The sequence below is a fragment of the Lonchura striata genome, chromosome 36 (genome assembly GCF_050655825.1).
Source record: "Lonchura striata isolate lonStrDom1 chromosome 36, ASM5065582v1, whole genome shotgun sequence".
In the NCBI taxonomy this organism is placed as follows: Eukaryota; Metazoa; Chordata; class Aves; order Passeriformes; family Estrildidae; genus Lonchura; species Lonchura striata.
In genome coordinates, this window is record NC_140738.1 from 511,802 (window position 1) to 526,435 (window position 14,634).

The window sequence follows — 14,634 nt, forward strand, 5'->3', positions numbered from 1 at the left end:
GAAAATGGGGAAAAATGGGAAAAATGGGGGAAAATGGGGAAAAATGGGGAAAAATGGGGAAAAATGGGGGGAAATGGGGAATAAATGGGAGAAATTGGGGGAAATTGGGGAGATTTTGGGGGAAATTGAGGAAAAACGGGGAAAAATGGGGAAAAAATGGGGAAAAATTGGAGAAAAATGGGGGAAATTTGGGGGAAAATGGGGAAAATGGGGGAAAATTGGGGAATTTGGGGGGAAATGGGAAAAACGGGAAAAAATGGGGGGAAATGGGGAAATTTTGGGGGAAATTGGGGAAAAATGCGGGAAAAAATGGGGGAAATGCAGAGAATTGGGGAAAATGGGGAAATCTTGGGGAAAAAAATGGGGAAAATGGGGAAAAATGGGGGAAAATGGGGAAAAATAGGGAAAAAGGGGAAATTTGGGGAAAAATGGGGAAAAATTGGGAGAAAATGGGAGAAATTGGGGGGAAATGGGAAATATTGGGGGAAAATGGGGGAAAATTTGGGAAAAAAGGGGAAATATTTGGAAAAAAAGAAGAAATTTGTGAAAAATAGGGGAAAATGGGAAGAATGTGGAAAAAAGGGGGAAAAATGGGGAAAAAATTGGGAAAAATGGGGAAAAATGGGGGGAAATGGGGAAATTTTGGTGGAAATTGGGGAAAAACGGGGAAAAAATGGGGGAAATGCAGAGAATTGGGGAAAAAAATTGGGAAAATGGGGAAAAAATTGGGAAATTGGGGGAAATGGGGAAATATTGGGGAAAATTTGGGAAGAAAGGCAAATATTTGGAAAAAAAGGAGAAATTTGGGAAAAATGGGAAAAATGGGAAGAATGGGGAAAAAAAGGGGGAAAATGGGGAGAAATGGGAAATTTGAGGGGAAAATAGGAAATTTTGGGCAAAATTTGGAAGAAAAGAGAAAATTTAGGGAAAAAAGGAGAAATTTGGGGGAATTTCAGGGAAATTTGGAAAAAAATTGGGGGAAAAGAAATTTTGTGAGAAAACCTGGAAAAATTTGGGTAAAAAGGGGAAATTTTGGGGAAATATTCAGAAATTTGAGGGAAATGGGGAAAAATGGGGAAAATTTGGGAAGAGAAAATTTGGGGGAAAAAGGAGAAATTTGGGGGAATTTTGGGGGAAATTTTGGGGAAAAAAAGGAAAATTTGGGGGGAAATGAGGAAAAATCGGGGAAAAAAGGAAAATTTGGGGAAAAAAGAAAATTTTGGGAATTTTGAGGGGAAATTGGGAAAATTGGGAGAAATTTGAGAAATTTGGGGGAAATTGGGAAATATTGGGGAAAAAGGAGAAAGACTGGGGGAATTTGTGGAAAATTGGGAAATTTAGGGGAAAAATCAGGAAAATGGTAAAAATTTGGGGGAAAAAAGAGTAAAAACATTTTTTTTTGGGGAAAAATCCATTTAAAATGAGGAGTATTTTGGGAAAAAATAACAAAAATTAAGGAAGTTTGAGGAAAAATAGGTGAAAAAATCGGAATTTTGGGGGGAAACGGATTTAAAGAGCAGAATTTTGGGGAAATCAATGGGAAAAGGAGAAATTTTGGGGAAAAAATCGATTTAAAATGTGATTGTGGGGGAAATTTAAAAAAAAACCCAAAAATTCCAGTGCAAATCGGGAGGAAATTTGGAATTCAAAAAAAAAAAGTGTCAAAAAAAAAAAGGTTTTTGGGAATTTTGGGCAGCTTTTATTTTTAAAAAGGTGAAATTTGTGAGAAATATCCCCAAATTTAAAAAAAAAACTGGGGGGAATTTCAGGGACAAAAATGGGAATTTTGGGAAAAAATTTGAAAAAAAAAAATCGGGGGAAAAATTGAAAAAAATTCAAAAATTTGGGGGAAAATTTTGATTTTTTGGGGGGTTTTTTGTGGTTTTTTTTCCCCTCCCAGTATAAACCCCCTCCCCCCACCCCTGGCGAGGCCGGAAAGAAATGCAAATGAGATGCAAATGAGGCAGAAAATCACGGATCTTTATTGGAGGATCAGCGGCGGCGGCGGCGGAAACCTGGGGGGGAACTGGGAGTTACTGGTTTGGACTGGTTTGAACCGGTTTAAAGGGATTTAAACCGGTTTAAAGGGATTTAAACCGGTTTAAACTGGTTTGAACCGGTTTAAACCGGACTCACCCTTCCTCCCTTTCTTCTTCCCCGATTTTTGTTTCTTCCTCTTTTTCTGCGGCGGCTCCGACGAATCCTGAGCCCCAAAATCCCCCAAATTCGGCCCAAAATTCCCCAAAAATTCCGCCCCAAAATCCACCAAATTAACCCAAGAATTCCTCAAAATCGACCCAAAAATTCCCCAAAACTTGGCCCTAAAATTCCCAAAATTCAGCCCAAAATTCCCTAAAAATTCAGCCCCAAAATGACCAAAATTGATCCAAAAATTCCCCAAACCTTGACCCTAAAATTCCCAAAATTCCCTAAAAATTCTGCCTCAAAATGACCAGAAGTGATCCAAAAATTCCCCAAAATTGACCCGAAAATTCCCAAAAACGTGGCCCTAAAATCGCCGAAATTCAGCCCAAAATTCCCCAAAAATTCAGCCCCAAAATCCCCCAAATTTGTCCCAAAATTCCCCAGAAAATTAACCCCAAAATTCTCCAAAAATGGATCCTAAAACCCCCCCCGACATTCAACCCAAAATTTCCCAATTTCTGCCCAAAATTTGCCCCAAAATTCCCCAAAAATGATCCCAAAAATCCCCCAAATTCAGCCCAAAATTCCCCAGAACTGATCCCAAATATTGACCCCAAAATCCCCCAAATTCAGCGCGGAATTCCCTAAAAATTCAGCCCAAAACCCCCCAAAATTGACCCCAAAAAATTCCCCAAAAAATTGACCCCAAAATCCCCCAAATTCCCCCCCAAAAACCCCAAATTCAACCCGAAATTCCCCAAAAATTGACCCCCCAAAAACCCCAAATCCATCCCAAAATCCCCCAAAATCCCCCCCAAAAACCCCAAATTCAACCCGAAATTCCCCAAAAATTGACCCCCAAAATCCCCCAAATTCAGCCCAAAAATTCCCAAAGAATTCCGCCCCAAAAATCCAGAAAATCGACCCAAAAATTTGATTTTCCCGCCTTTTCCCCCATTTCCCGCCTTTTCCCCCCATTTTCCCGCCTTTTTCCCCCCCAGGCCACGCCCCCCGCACCTGATTGGCCGCTCCCAAAAGGGCGGGAAACGCCCCGAGGTTGGTGACGTCATCCAGGCCTGGCCCCGCCCCCTTTGGCGGCCGCCAGGGGGCGCTGAGGCGCCGCAGCATCGACTCCTCAAAGCGGCGCCTGCGGAGCCAAAATCGCCCGAATTTACCCCAAAATCTGACCCAAAGTGGGCAAAATCCACTGAAAGGGAATGAAATAACCCAAATTTACCCAAAAATGGACCAAAATCACCCGAATTTACCCCAAAATCTGACCCAAATTGGGCAAAATCCACTGAAAGGGAACCAAATCACCCAAATTTACCCAAATTTACCCCAAAATTGGGAAAATTCCACTGAAAGGGGACAAATTCACCCAAATTTACCCAAAAATGGACCAAAATCACCCGAATTTACCCCAAAATGGACCCAGAAATGGAACAGAATCCCCCAAGTTTCACCCAAAAAATTTTCCCAAAATTCCCAAAAAAACTCCAAAAAAATTCCCGAAAAAATTCCCCCAAAAAACCCAAGAAATTCCCCAAAAATCTCCAAAAAAATATTGAAAGATCCTTAAAAATTTTCCCCAAATTTCAAAATAATTCTCGAAAATTGAAAAAAAATTTCCCAAAAAAACCCCAAAAAAACCCAAAAAAATCCCATAAAAATCCCTTAAAACTGCCCCAAAAAAAAAGTCTAAAAATTCAAAAAAATCCCAAAATATCCCCAAAAAATTGCCGAAAATTGTCCAAAAAGTGCCAAAAAAAATCCCGAAAAATTCCTAAAAAAATTTAAACAAAATCCCCAAAAAATCCCCTAAAAAATCCCCAAAAATCCCAAAAAAATCCCCTACAATTGTCCAAAAAGTGCCAAAAAAATTCCCCAAAAAATCCTAAAAAAATTCAAAAAAAATCCCCAAAAAATCCCACAAAAATCCTTTAAAATTCCCCAAAAATAAAGTCGAAAAAACTCAAAAAAATCCCACAAAAATCCCTTAAAATTATCCAAAAAAATGTCGAAAGAATTCCAAAAAAGCCCATAAAAATCCCTTAAAATTGCCCCCAAAAATTGTCGAAAAAAATTCAAAAAAAATCCCATAAAAATCCAAAAAAATCCCCAAAAAATCCCCTAAAATTGTCCAAAAAGTGCCAAAAAAATCCCAAAAAAATTCCAAAAAATCCCATAAAAATCCCAAAAAAATCCCATAAAAATCCCAAAAAAATCCCATAAAAATCCCATAAAAATCCCAAAAAAATCCCATAAAAATCCCAAAAAAATCCCATAAAAATCCCATAAAAATCCCAAAAAAATCCCATAAAAATCCCAAAAAAATCCCATAAAAATCCCATAAAAATCCCAAAAAAATCCCATAAAAATCCCTTAAAATTGCTCAAAAAAATATCAAAAAAAATTCAAAAAAAATCCCATAAAAATCGTTAAAATCGCCCCAAAAAATCCCAAAAAAATCCCCAAAAAATCCCAAAAAATTCCCAAAGGAGTTCCGGGCGGATTCCGGAACGTTCCGCCGGAATTCCCGGATTTCCCACCTGTGGATCTGGGCGGGGGGGGCGTGGCCCGGCCCCTCCCCCTCCTGCCGGGGCCCCTCCCCCAACTCGTCCCGCAGCTCCCGCAGCGCCAGCGAGGAGAGGGCCCGGCGCCGGAGCCGGGATTGGGAGCGGGAAACGGCGTCCTCAGGGGGCTCTGGAATGGGGGGAAAAAGGGAAATATTGGTTAAAAGGGGAGAAACGGCGAAAAAACGGCGAAAAACGGTGAAAAAACGGCGAAAAAACGACAAAAAACGGCGAAAAAATGACGAAAAAACGACGAAAAACGGGGAAAAAATGGGGAATAAATGGGGATAAAGTGGTGAAAAAAAACCGGAAAAAATTGGGGTAAAGATGGGGTGAAATTGGTTAAAAATGGGGGAAAATAAGAAAAATGGTGAAAAACGGTGAAAAAATGACAAAAAACGGTGAAAAAATGACGAAAAAACGGCGAAAAACGGGGAAAAAATGGGGGGGAAATGTGGATAAAATGGTGAAAAAAATACGGGAAAAAATTGGGGTAAAGATGGGGTGAAATTGGTTAAAAATGGGGGAAAATAAGGAAAATGGTGAAAATGGGAAAAAATGGGGAAAAATGGGGAAAAAATGGGGTCAGGGCCCGGAGAAGGAGCCGGGATCGGGATCGGGAAACGGCGTCCTTGGGGGGCTCTGGAATGGGGGGAAAAACACAGAAATCGGTTAAAAGGGGAAAAACGGCGAAAAAACGGCGAAAAACGGTGAAAAAACGGCGAAAAACGGTGAAAAAATGATGAAAAACGGTGAAAAAATGACGAAAAACGGTGAAAAAATGGGGAAAAAACGACGAAAAACGGTGAAAAAACGGCGAAAAACGGGGAAAAAATGACGAAAAACGGTGAAAAAGTGACGAAAAAATGACGAAAAACGGTGAAAAAACGGCGGAAAACGGCGAAAAAATGACGAAAAAATGACAAAAAAATGGGGGAAAAATGGTCATGAAATGAGGGGGAAAATGGGTTAAAAATGGTGAAGAAATTGGGGTAAAATTGGTTAAAAATGGGAGAAAATAAGAAAAATGGAAAAAACGGTGAAAAAATGGGAAAAACGGGGGAAAAAATGGGGAAAAAACGGAGAAAAAACGGGGAAAAAATGACGAAAAACGGGGAAAAAATGGGGATGAAACGGGGGGGAAAATGGGGATAAAATGGGGAAAAAAATGGGAAAAATTGGGGTAAAGATGGGGTGAAATTGGTTAAAAATGGGGGAAAATAAGAAAAATGGGAAAAAACGGTGAAAAAATGACAAAAAACGGTGAAAAAACGACGAAAAAGGGGGAAAAAATGGGGGAAAAATGGTCATGAAATGGGGGGAAAATGGGTTAAAAATGGTGAAGAAATTGGGGTAAAATTGGTTAAAAATGGGAGAAAATAAGAAAAATGGGAAAAAACGGTGAAAAAACGGCGAAAAACGGTGAAAAAATGGGGAATAAATGGGGAAAAACGGGGAAAAAATGGGGAATAAATGGGGATAAAGTGGTGAAAAAAAATGGGAAAAATTGGGGAAAAGATGGGGTGAAATTGGTTAAAAATGGGGGCTGATTTCGGGCAGATTTCAGGTGAATTTTGGGTGAATTTCGGGCGATTTGGGGCAGATTTTGGGTTGATTTTGGGCTTATTTTGGGCTGATTTCAGGCGGATTTGGGGCTGATTTTGGGCTGATTTTGGGCAGATTTCGGACTCATTTGGGGCAGATTTTGGGCTCATTTTTGGCTGATTTGGGGCAGATTTGGGGCTGATTTTGGGTCGATTTGGGGCAGATTTGGGGCTGATTTTGGACTCATTTTGGGCTGATTTCGGGCCGATTTGGGGCTCATTTTGGGCTGATTTGGGGCAGATTTTTGGTGGATTTTGGGCAGATTTTGGGCTCATTTCGGACTCATTATGGGTCGATTTTGGGTGGATTTTGGGCTCATTTCGGGCTCATTTTGGGCCGATTTGGGCCGATTTTGGGCAGATTTTGGGCAGATTTTGGGCTCATTTCGGGCTCATTTTGGGCAGATTTTGGGTGGATTTTGGGCTCATTTCAGACTCATTTTGGGCTGATTTCGGGCAGATTTTGGGCTGATTTTGGGCAGATTTGGGGCTCATTTTGGGCTCATTTCAGCCTCATTTTGGGCTGATTTGGGGCAGATTTCGGACTCATTTCAGACTCATTTTGGGCCGATTTTGGTCTGATTTGGGGCAGATTTCAGACTCATTTTGGGCTGATTTTGGGCAGATTTTGGGCTGATTTCGGGCAGATTTGGGGCTCATTTCGGGCAGATTTCGGGCAGATTTCGGGCAGATTTGGGGCTCATTTTGGGCTCATTTTGGGCCGATTTGGGCCCATTTTGGGTCACTCACCGCAGGCCACGGGCACCAGGCGGGGGGGCACGTAGCGCCGCCCCCCCCCCAGCCCCGGCGCTTTGGCTCCGCCCCCTCGGCCTTCCTCCTCCTCCTCCTCCTCCTCCTGCGGGACACGCCCACTCAGGCCACGCCCACCGCCCAAACCACGTCCACATCCAATTAAACCCCGCCCCTTTCTTCTCAAGCCACGCCCACCCCGTTAAACCCCGCCCCTTTCCCCTTAAGGCACGCCCACCGCGTTAAACCCCGCCCCTTTCTCCTCAAGCCACGCCCACCTCCTGTTAAACCCCGCCCCTTTCCCCTTAAACCACGCCCACCCCGTTAAACCCCGCCCCTTTCCCCTTAAACCACGCCCACCCAGTTAAACCCCGCCCATTTCTCCTCAAGCCACGCCCACCCCATGTTAAACCCCGCCCCCTTCTCCTTAAACCACGCCCACCCCGTTAAACCCCGCCCCTTTCCCCTTAAGGCACGCCCACCCCGTTAAACCCCGCCCCTTTCTCCTTAAGCCACGCCCACCTCATGTTAAACCCCGCCCCTTTCTCCTCAAGCCACGCCCACCTCATGTTAAACCCCGCCCCTTTCTCCTTAAGCCACGCCCACCTCATGTTAAACCCGCCCCTTTCCATTAAGCCACGCCCACTCATTTAAACCCCGCCCCTTTCCCTTAAGCCACGCCCACTCATTTAAACCCCGCCCCCTTTCCCCCGAAGCCACGCTCACTCACTTAAACCCCGCCCCTTTCACCTTAAGCCACGCCCACCCCGTCTAAACCCCGCCCCTTTTCTCCTCAAGCCACGCCCACTTCCTGTTAACCCCGCCCCTTTCTCCTTAAACCATGCCCAACTCATGTTAAACCCCGCCCCTTTTCCCTTAAGCCACGCCTACATCTCCATTTAAACCCCGCCCCTTTCTCCTTAAGCCACGCCCCTTTCCTCCCCAAGCCCCGCCCCTTTAACCCCTTAATAGCCGCCATTTAACCCTTAAGCCCCGCCCAATTTGCCCTTAAGCCCCGCCCACTTCTCCCCTTAAGCCCCACCCATTTTGGCCTGATTTGCATATTGATTTCAGCTGGTTTTGGTCAATTTTGGTCGTTTTGGGGCGATTTTGGGGGATTTGGGGTGAATTATGGGGGATTTTGGTTAATTTTTGGTGAATTTTGGGTAAATTTTGGGTGAGTTTGGGGAGAATTTTGGGTGAAATTTCAAGGACTTTTGAATTAATTTCGGGTGAAATTTGATGGAATTTGGAATTAATTTTGGGTGCATTTGGGGCGAATTTTGCTGGAATTTTGGATTAATTTTGGGTGAATTTCGGGTTAATTTTGGGTTAATTTCGGGTGAATTTTGATGGAATTTTGGATGAATTGTGGGTGGATTTTGGGTCAATTTCAGGTGAATTTTGGGTGAATTTTGGGTGAATTTTGGGTGAATTTTGGGTCAATTTCGGGTGAATTTTGATGTAATTTTGGGTGAATTTGGAGAGAATTTTGATGGAATTTGGAGTGAATTTTGGATGAATTTAGGGTGACTTTTGGGTCAATTTTGGGTCAATTTCATGTGAATTTTGAGACAATTTCGGGTGAATTTTGGGTTAATTTTGGGTGAATTTTGATGTAATTTTGGGTCAATTTTGGGTGAATTTCGGGTGAATTTTGGGTCAATTTCAGGTGAATTTTGATGGAATTTTGGATGAATTTTGGGTGAATTTTGGGTGAATTTTGGGTCAATTTCAGGTGAATTTTGATGTAATTTTGGTTGAATTTTGGGTGAATTTTGGGTGAATTTTGGGTCAATTTTGATGGAATTTGGGGTGAATTTTGATGGAATTTGGGGTGAATTTTGATGGAATTTTGGGTGAATTTTGATAGAATTTTGGGTGAATTTCGGGTGAATTTTGGGTCAATTTCAGGTGAATTTTGATGTAATTTTGGATTAATTTTGGGTCCATTTTGGGTTAATTTCGGGTGAATTTTGATGGAATTTCGGGTGAATTTGCCCACTCCCCCTTAAGCCCCGCCCCTTTTCCTTAAGCCCCGCCCCTTCCCCTTAAGCCCCGCCCTTCCCTTAAGCCCCGCCCCTTCCCCTTAAGCCACGCCCCCTCCCCTTAAGCCCCGCCCCTTCCCCTCAAGCCCCGCCCCTTCCCCTCAAGCCCCACCCCCTTTCCCTTAAGCCCCGCCCCTTTCCCTCAAGCCCCGCCCCTCCCCTTAAGCCCCGCCCCTTCCCTTAAGCCCCGCCCCTTTCCCTTAAGCCCCGCCCCTCCCCTTAAGCCCCGCCCCTTCCCTTAAGCCCCGCCCCTTTCCCTTAAGCCCCGCCCCTTCCCTTAAGCCCTGCCCCTTTCCCTTAAGCCCCGCCCCTTTCCCTTAAGCCCCGCCCCTTTTCCTTAAGCCCCGCCCCTTCCCCTCAAGCCCCCGCCCCTTCCCATTAAGCCCCGCCCCTTCCCCTTAAGCCCCGCCCCTTCCCCTTAAGCCCCGCCCTTCCCCTTAAGCCCCGCCCCCTCCCCTCAAGCCCCGCCCCTTTCCCTTAAGCCCCGCCCCTTTCCCTCAAGCCCCGCCCCCACCTGCGCCGCCATGTTGGAAGGGGCGGGGCGGAAGCTGAGCGGGTCCTCGGCACCTGTCGGGATGATTGGCAGCCGTCAATCAAGGGCGGCCGGGGCCGGCGATTGGCCGTGGCGGGAAGGGGCGGGGCCGGCACTGACCACGCCCCCCGGCGGCCGCCGCCCTCAGCAGCTTCTCCAGGAGGTGCCGGAGCCGCAGCTCCAGGGGGCGGAGCTTCTCCAGCACCTGGAAAAGGCGGAATTCCGCCCCGAAATTCCACAGGTTATCCCAAAAGTCACTAAAGCCCCCTAAAATATCGCCAAAACCCCCCCGGAATTAACCCAAAATCCCCGGAGTTACCCCCAAAACCCTGCCCAAAATTCCGCCCAAAATCTCAGAATTTCTCCCAAATTTGCCCAAAATCCCCAGAATTCCCCCCGAATTTGACCCAAATCCCCGGAATTCCCCTCAAAACCCCCCCAAATTTGCCCAAAATCCCTGGAATTCCTCCCAAACCCCCGGAATTCCCCCCAGATTTGCCCAAAATCCCCAGAATTGGCCCCAAAACCCACCCAGATTTGCCCAAAACCCCTGAAATTCCTCCCAAACCCTCAGAATTCCTCCCAAATTTGCCCAAAATCCCCGGAATTCCCCCCGAATTTGACCCAAATCCCCGGAATTCCCCCCAAAACCTCCCAGATTTGCCCCAAAATCCCCAGAATTCCCCCCAAAATCCCCCCAAATTTGCCCAAACCCCCCAGAATTCCCCCCAGATTTGCCCAAAATCCCCAGAATTCCCTCCAAAATTTGCCCAAACCCCCCGGAATTCCTCCCGAATTTGCCCAAAATCCCCAGAATTCCCCCCAAAATCCCCCCAAATTTGCCCAGAATCCCCGGAATTCCCCCCGAATTTGCCCAAAACCCCCAAAATTCCCCCCAAAACCCCCAGATTTGCCCCAAAATCCCCAGAATTCACCCCAAAATTGCCCAAATTTTTCCACAATTTGACCATATGCCACAAATTTGCCCAAAATTCCCGGAATTCCTCCCAAACCCCCAGAATTCCCCCCAGATTTGCCCAAAATCCCCAGAATTCCCCCCAAAATTTGCCCAAACCCCCCAGAATTCCTCCCAAATTTGCCCCAAAATTCCCAGAGTTCCCCCCTAAATTTGCCCAAAATCCCCAGAATTCCCCCCAAAACCCCCAGATTTGCCCCAAAATCCCCAGAATTCCCCCCAAAATTGCCCAAAACCCCTGAAATTCCTCCCAAATTTGCCCAAAATCCCCGGAATTCCCCCCAAAATTGCCCAAATTTTTCCAGAATTTGACCATATGCCACAAATTTGCCCAAAACCCCCAGAATTCCTCCCAAACCCCCAGAATTCCCCCCAGATTTCCCCAAAATCCCCGGAATTTGCTCCAAAACCCGCCCAGATTTGCCCAAAATCCCCAGAATTCCCCCCAAATCCCCCCAAAACCCCCAGGATTCCTCCCAGACCCTCAGAATTCCCCCCAAATTTGCCCCAAAACCCCCAGAATTCCCCCCAAAAAACCCCCAAAAAGTTGCCCAAACTTTTCCACAATTTGACCATATGCCACAAATTTGCCCAAAATCCCCGGAATTCCCCCCAAAACCCCCTGAAATTTGCCCAAACCTCCCCAAATTTACCAGAATTCACCCCAAATTTGCCCAAACCTCCCCAAATTCACCAGAATTCACCCCGAATTTGCCCCAAACCTCCCTGAATTTGCCCCAAACCTCCCTGAATTTGCCCCAAACCACGCAGAATTCCTCCCGAATTTGCCCAAAATCCCCGGAATTCCCCCCGAATTTCCCCAAAATCCCCGGAATTCCCCCCAAAAGCCCCTCTCACCACTCGGGTCTCCAGCAGCCGCCCCAGCGTCGCCCCCTGCAGGCCGAGGGAGGCGCCGCGGCTTTTGGAGGCGGCGAGCAGAGCCAGGTCCTGCAGGTAAGCCAGCAGCAGCTGCGGCCGCAGCTCCAGCAGGGACAGCCCCTGCGGGCCCCAAAACCCCCCAAATTCAGCCCAAAATTCAGCCCAATTCACCCCAAAAATCCCGCCCCGAATCCGCCAAAATTCACCCCAAAAATCCCCAAAATTCTCTCCAATTGAATCCCAATTCAGGCCTCAGATGTGGCTCCCCCTGGTGGCCGGGAGGAGTCACTGCAGAGCACTGAAATCCCCAAAATTCATCCCAAAAAATCCCAAAATTCATCCCAAAATCCCCCGAATTCACCCCAAAAATCCACTCCAAAACACCCCAAATTCACCCCAAAAATCCACTCCAAAACACCCAAAATTTCCCCCCAAAAACTCCCCAAAATTCCCATTAAAAAACCCCAAATTCCTACAAATTCCCTTTAAAACCCCCCAAAATTCCCTTTAAACCCCCAAATCCTTTTAAAGACCCCCAAATTCCTTTAAAAAAAACCCAAATTCCTTTTAAACCCCCAAATTCCCTTTAAACCCCCACATTCCCTTTAAAAACCCCAAAATCCCTTAAAAACCCCAAATTCCATTTAAAACTCCCAAAATTCCCTTTAAAACCCCCAAATTTCCCCAAAATTCCCTTAAAAACCCCCAAATTCCCCCAAATTCCTTTTAAAACCCCCCAAATTCCCTTTAAACCCCCAAAATCCCTTTAAAACCCCCAAATTCCCTTTAAAAACCCCCAGAATTCCCTTTAAACCCCCAAAATTCCCTTTAAAACCCCCAAATTCCCTTTAAACTCCCCAAATTCCCCCCAAATTCCCTTTAAACCCCCAAAATTCGCTTTAAAACCCCCCAAATTCCCTTTAAAACCCCCAAATCCCCTTTAAAACCCCCAAATTCCCCCAAAATTCCCTTTAACCCCCCAAATTCCCTTTAAATCCCCCAAATTCCCCCCAAATCCCTTAAAAACCCCCCAGAATTCCCTTTAAAAACCTCCAAAATTCCCTTTAAAACCCCCCAAATTCCTTTTAAACCCCCAAATTTCCTTTAAATCCCCCAAATTCCCTTTAAAACTCCCCCAAATTCCCTTTAAAACCCCCCAAATCCCCTTTAAACCCCCCAAATTCCCCCCAAATCCCTTTAAAAACCCCCAAATTCCCTTTAAAAACCCCCAAATTCCCCCAAATTCCCTTTAAACCCCCCAAATTCCCTTTAAACCCCCAAATTTCCCTTTAAACCCCCCAAATTCCCTTTAAAAACCCCCAAATTCCCTTTAAAAACCCCCAAATTCCCCCAAATTCCCTTTAAACCTCCAAATTCCCTTTAAATCCCCAAATTTCCCTTTAAACTCCCCAAAATTCCCTTTAAACCCCACAAAATTCCCTTTAAACCCCCAAATTTCCCTTTAAAACTCCCCCAAAATTCCCTTTAAACCCCCAAATCCCCTTTAAACCCCCAAAATTCCCCCCAAAATCCCTTTAACCCCCCAAAATCCCTTTAAATCCCCAAAATTCCCTTTAACCCCCCCAAAATTTCCCTTTAAACCCCCAAAATTCCCTTTAAAACCCCCCAAATTCTCTTAAAAACCCCCAAATTCCCTTTAAAAACCCCCAAATTCCCTTTAAACCCCCCAAAATTCCCTTTAAACCCCCCAAATTCCCCCAAATTCCCTTTAAAACCCCCCAAATTCCCCCAAAATTCCCTTTAAAAACCCCCAAATTCCCTTTAAACCCCCAAATTCCCCCCAAAATCCCTTTAAAACCCCCCAAATTCCCTTTAAACCCCCCAAAATCCTCTTTAAACCCCCAAATTTCCCCAAAATCCCTTAAAATTCCCCAAAATCCCCTTTAACCCCCCAACCCCCTGACCCGCCAGTCCCCGGTACCTCCTCGGTGTCCAGCCGTCCCCCCCTCACTCTCCGCAGCAGCTCCCGCCCGTGCGCCGCCACCTCCGCCGCCTGCGCGGGCCCGACAGCCGCGTTTTGGGGCAAATCCAGCCGATTTTGGCGCTTTTTTGGGGTTTTTTGGGGTTTTTTTTACATCTCACCTGAGCCCGCAGCGTCTCCAGCAGCGCCACCGCTTCGGACGCCGCCATGTTGGAAAGGAGCGTGAGGGGGAACCGGCGCAGCCAATCAGAGGCGCGGAAAAGTCCCGGCCGCGGCCAATCAGAACGCGAGGAGCGCGAAAGCGTCCCGCCCGCAGCGGAGAAATGATTGACGGCTTGAAGAGCCAATCAGAGCGCGGCGCGCCGCCCGGCGGCCAATCAAAAGGTGAGGAGCGCGGGAAAGTCCCGCCCACAGAGGGAAAAACTCCCGCCCGGCGCAGTGGAGGCGGGAAGTGATTGACAGCTTAAAAAACCAATCAGAGCGCGGAAAGGAGTTAAACTGACCAATAGGAAAGGAGAAAGGCGGGATAACGCGCGTCCCGCCTAAACGAGGGAAATTAACCAATGGCTGCCATGAAATCTATGATTGGCAGGCGCGGCGGCCAATGGGAGGCGAGCATTTACTCGCCAGCGCCCGCAACGCCAAAAAACTCCCCAAAAGTTCCGATTTTTTTACCCCCCAAAATTCCAACTTTCCTCCCAAAAATCCCCTTTGAGCCACCCAAACCCACCCTGAACGCCGCGGGTCACCCCCAGGGTTCCAAAATTCCCATTTATTCCCCCAAAATTTCCATTTATTCCCCCCAAAATTCCCATTTATTCCCCAAAATTCCATTTATTCCCCCAAAATTTCCATTTATTCCCCCGGAAAATTCCCATTTCCGCCCCAAAAATCCCAAATTCCATCCCCAAATTTAACTTTTCACCAGAAAAATCCCCATTTCCTCCCCAAAAATCCCGAATTTTTCCCCCCAGAAATCCCAGGCTTCTGCCCAAAATCCCAATTTCCCCCAAAAAATTCAAAATTTCCCCCAAATTTTTCATTTTACCCCAAAAAATCCCCAAATTTCCCCCCAAATTTCCCAATTTTCCCGCAAAATTCCCAATTTTCCCCCCGAAATTCTGGGGCCACACGGGAGCACGGCCCCGCCCCCTGGAATCATTGGCCACAAAATTCCCATTT

General features: G+C 46.2%; 1 protein-coding gene across 6 annotated transcripts; it reads right to left on the reverse strand.

Moving 5' to 3' along the window:
* Window positions 1-1,959: 1,959 nt before the first annotated feature.
* Window positions 1,960-13,780, reverse strand: NGDN (neuroguidin). Of its 6 annotated transcripts, none has more exons than XM_085565367.1 (10): window positions 13,614-13,780; window positions 13,453-13,524; window positions 11,490-11,579; window positions 9,776-9,860; window positions 9,638-9,690; window positions 7,076-7,181; window positions 4,698-4,851; window positions 3,163-3,352; window positions 2,137-2,203; window positions 1,960-2,015 (listed from the first exon to the last, which is right to left on the reverse strand). In XM_085565367.1, exons 1-10 carry the CDS (start codon window positions 13,659-13,661, stop codon window positions 1,993-1,995), a joined length of 888 nt encoding a protein of 295 aa, XP_085421493.1. In that variant the 5' UTR covers window positions 13,662-13,780; the 3' UTR covers window positions 1,960-1,992. The 6 variants fall into 6 exon arrangements, with proteins under 6 accessions (XP_085421493.1, XP_085421492.1, XP_085421491.1 ...); XM_085565366.1 differs by having other exon boundaries at window positions 7,076-7,178; window positions 11,490-11,630; window positions 13,614-13,774; XM_085565365.1 differs by having other exon boundaries at window positions 11,490-11,630; window positions 13,614-13,774.
* Between the last annotated feature and the right edge of the window lie 854 nt (window positions 13,781-14,634).

Excerpts from the sequence above, each read along its gene's own strand:
- NGDN (XM_085565365.1), bottom strand. The coding sequence starts at position 13,661 with ATGGCGGCGTCCGAAGCGGTGGCGCTGCTGGAGACGCTGCGGGCTCAG. Across the intron at positions 13,525-13,613 it reads TGGAGACGCTGCGGGCTCAG|GCGGCGGAGGTGGCGGCGCA; the intron begins GTGAGATGTAAA and ends GGGCCCGCGCAG. Across the intron at positions 9,691-9,775 it reads GGCGGCCGCCGGGGGGCGTG|GTGCCGAGGACCCGCTCAGC; the intron begins GTCAGTGCCGGC and ends TCATCCCGACAG.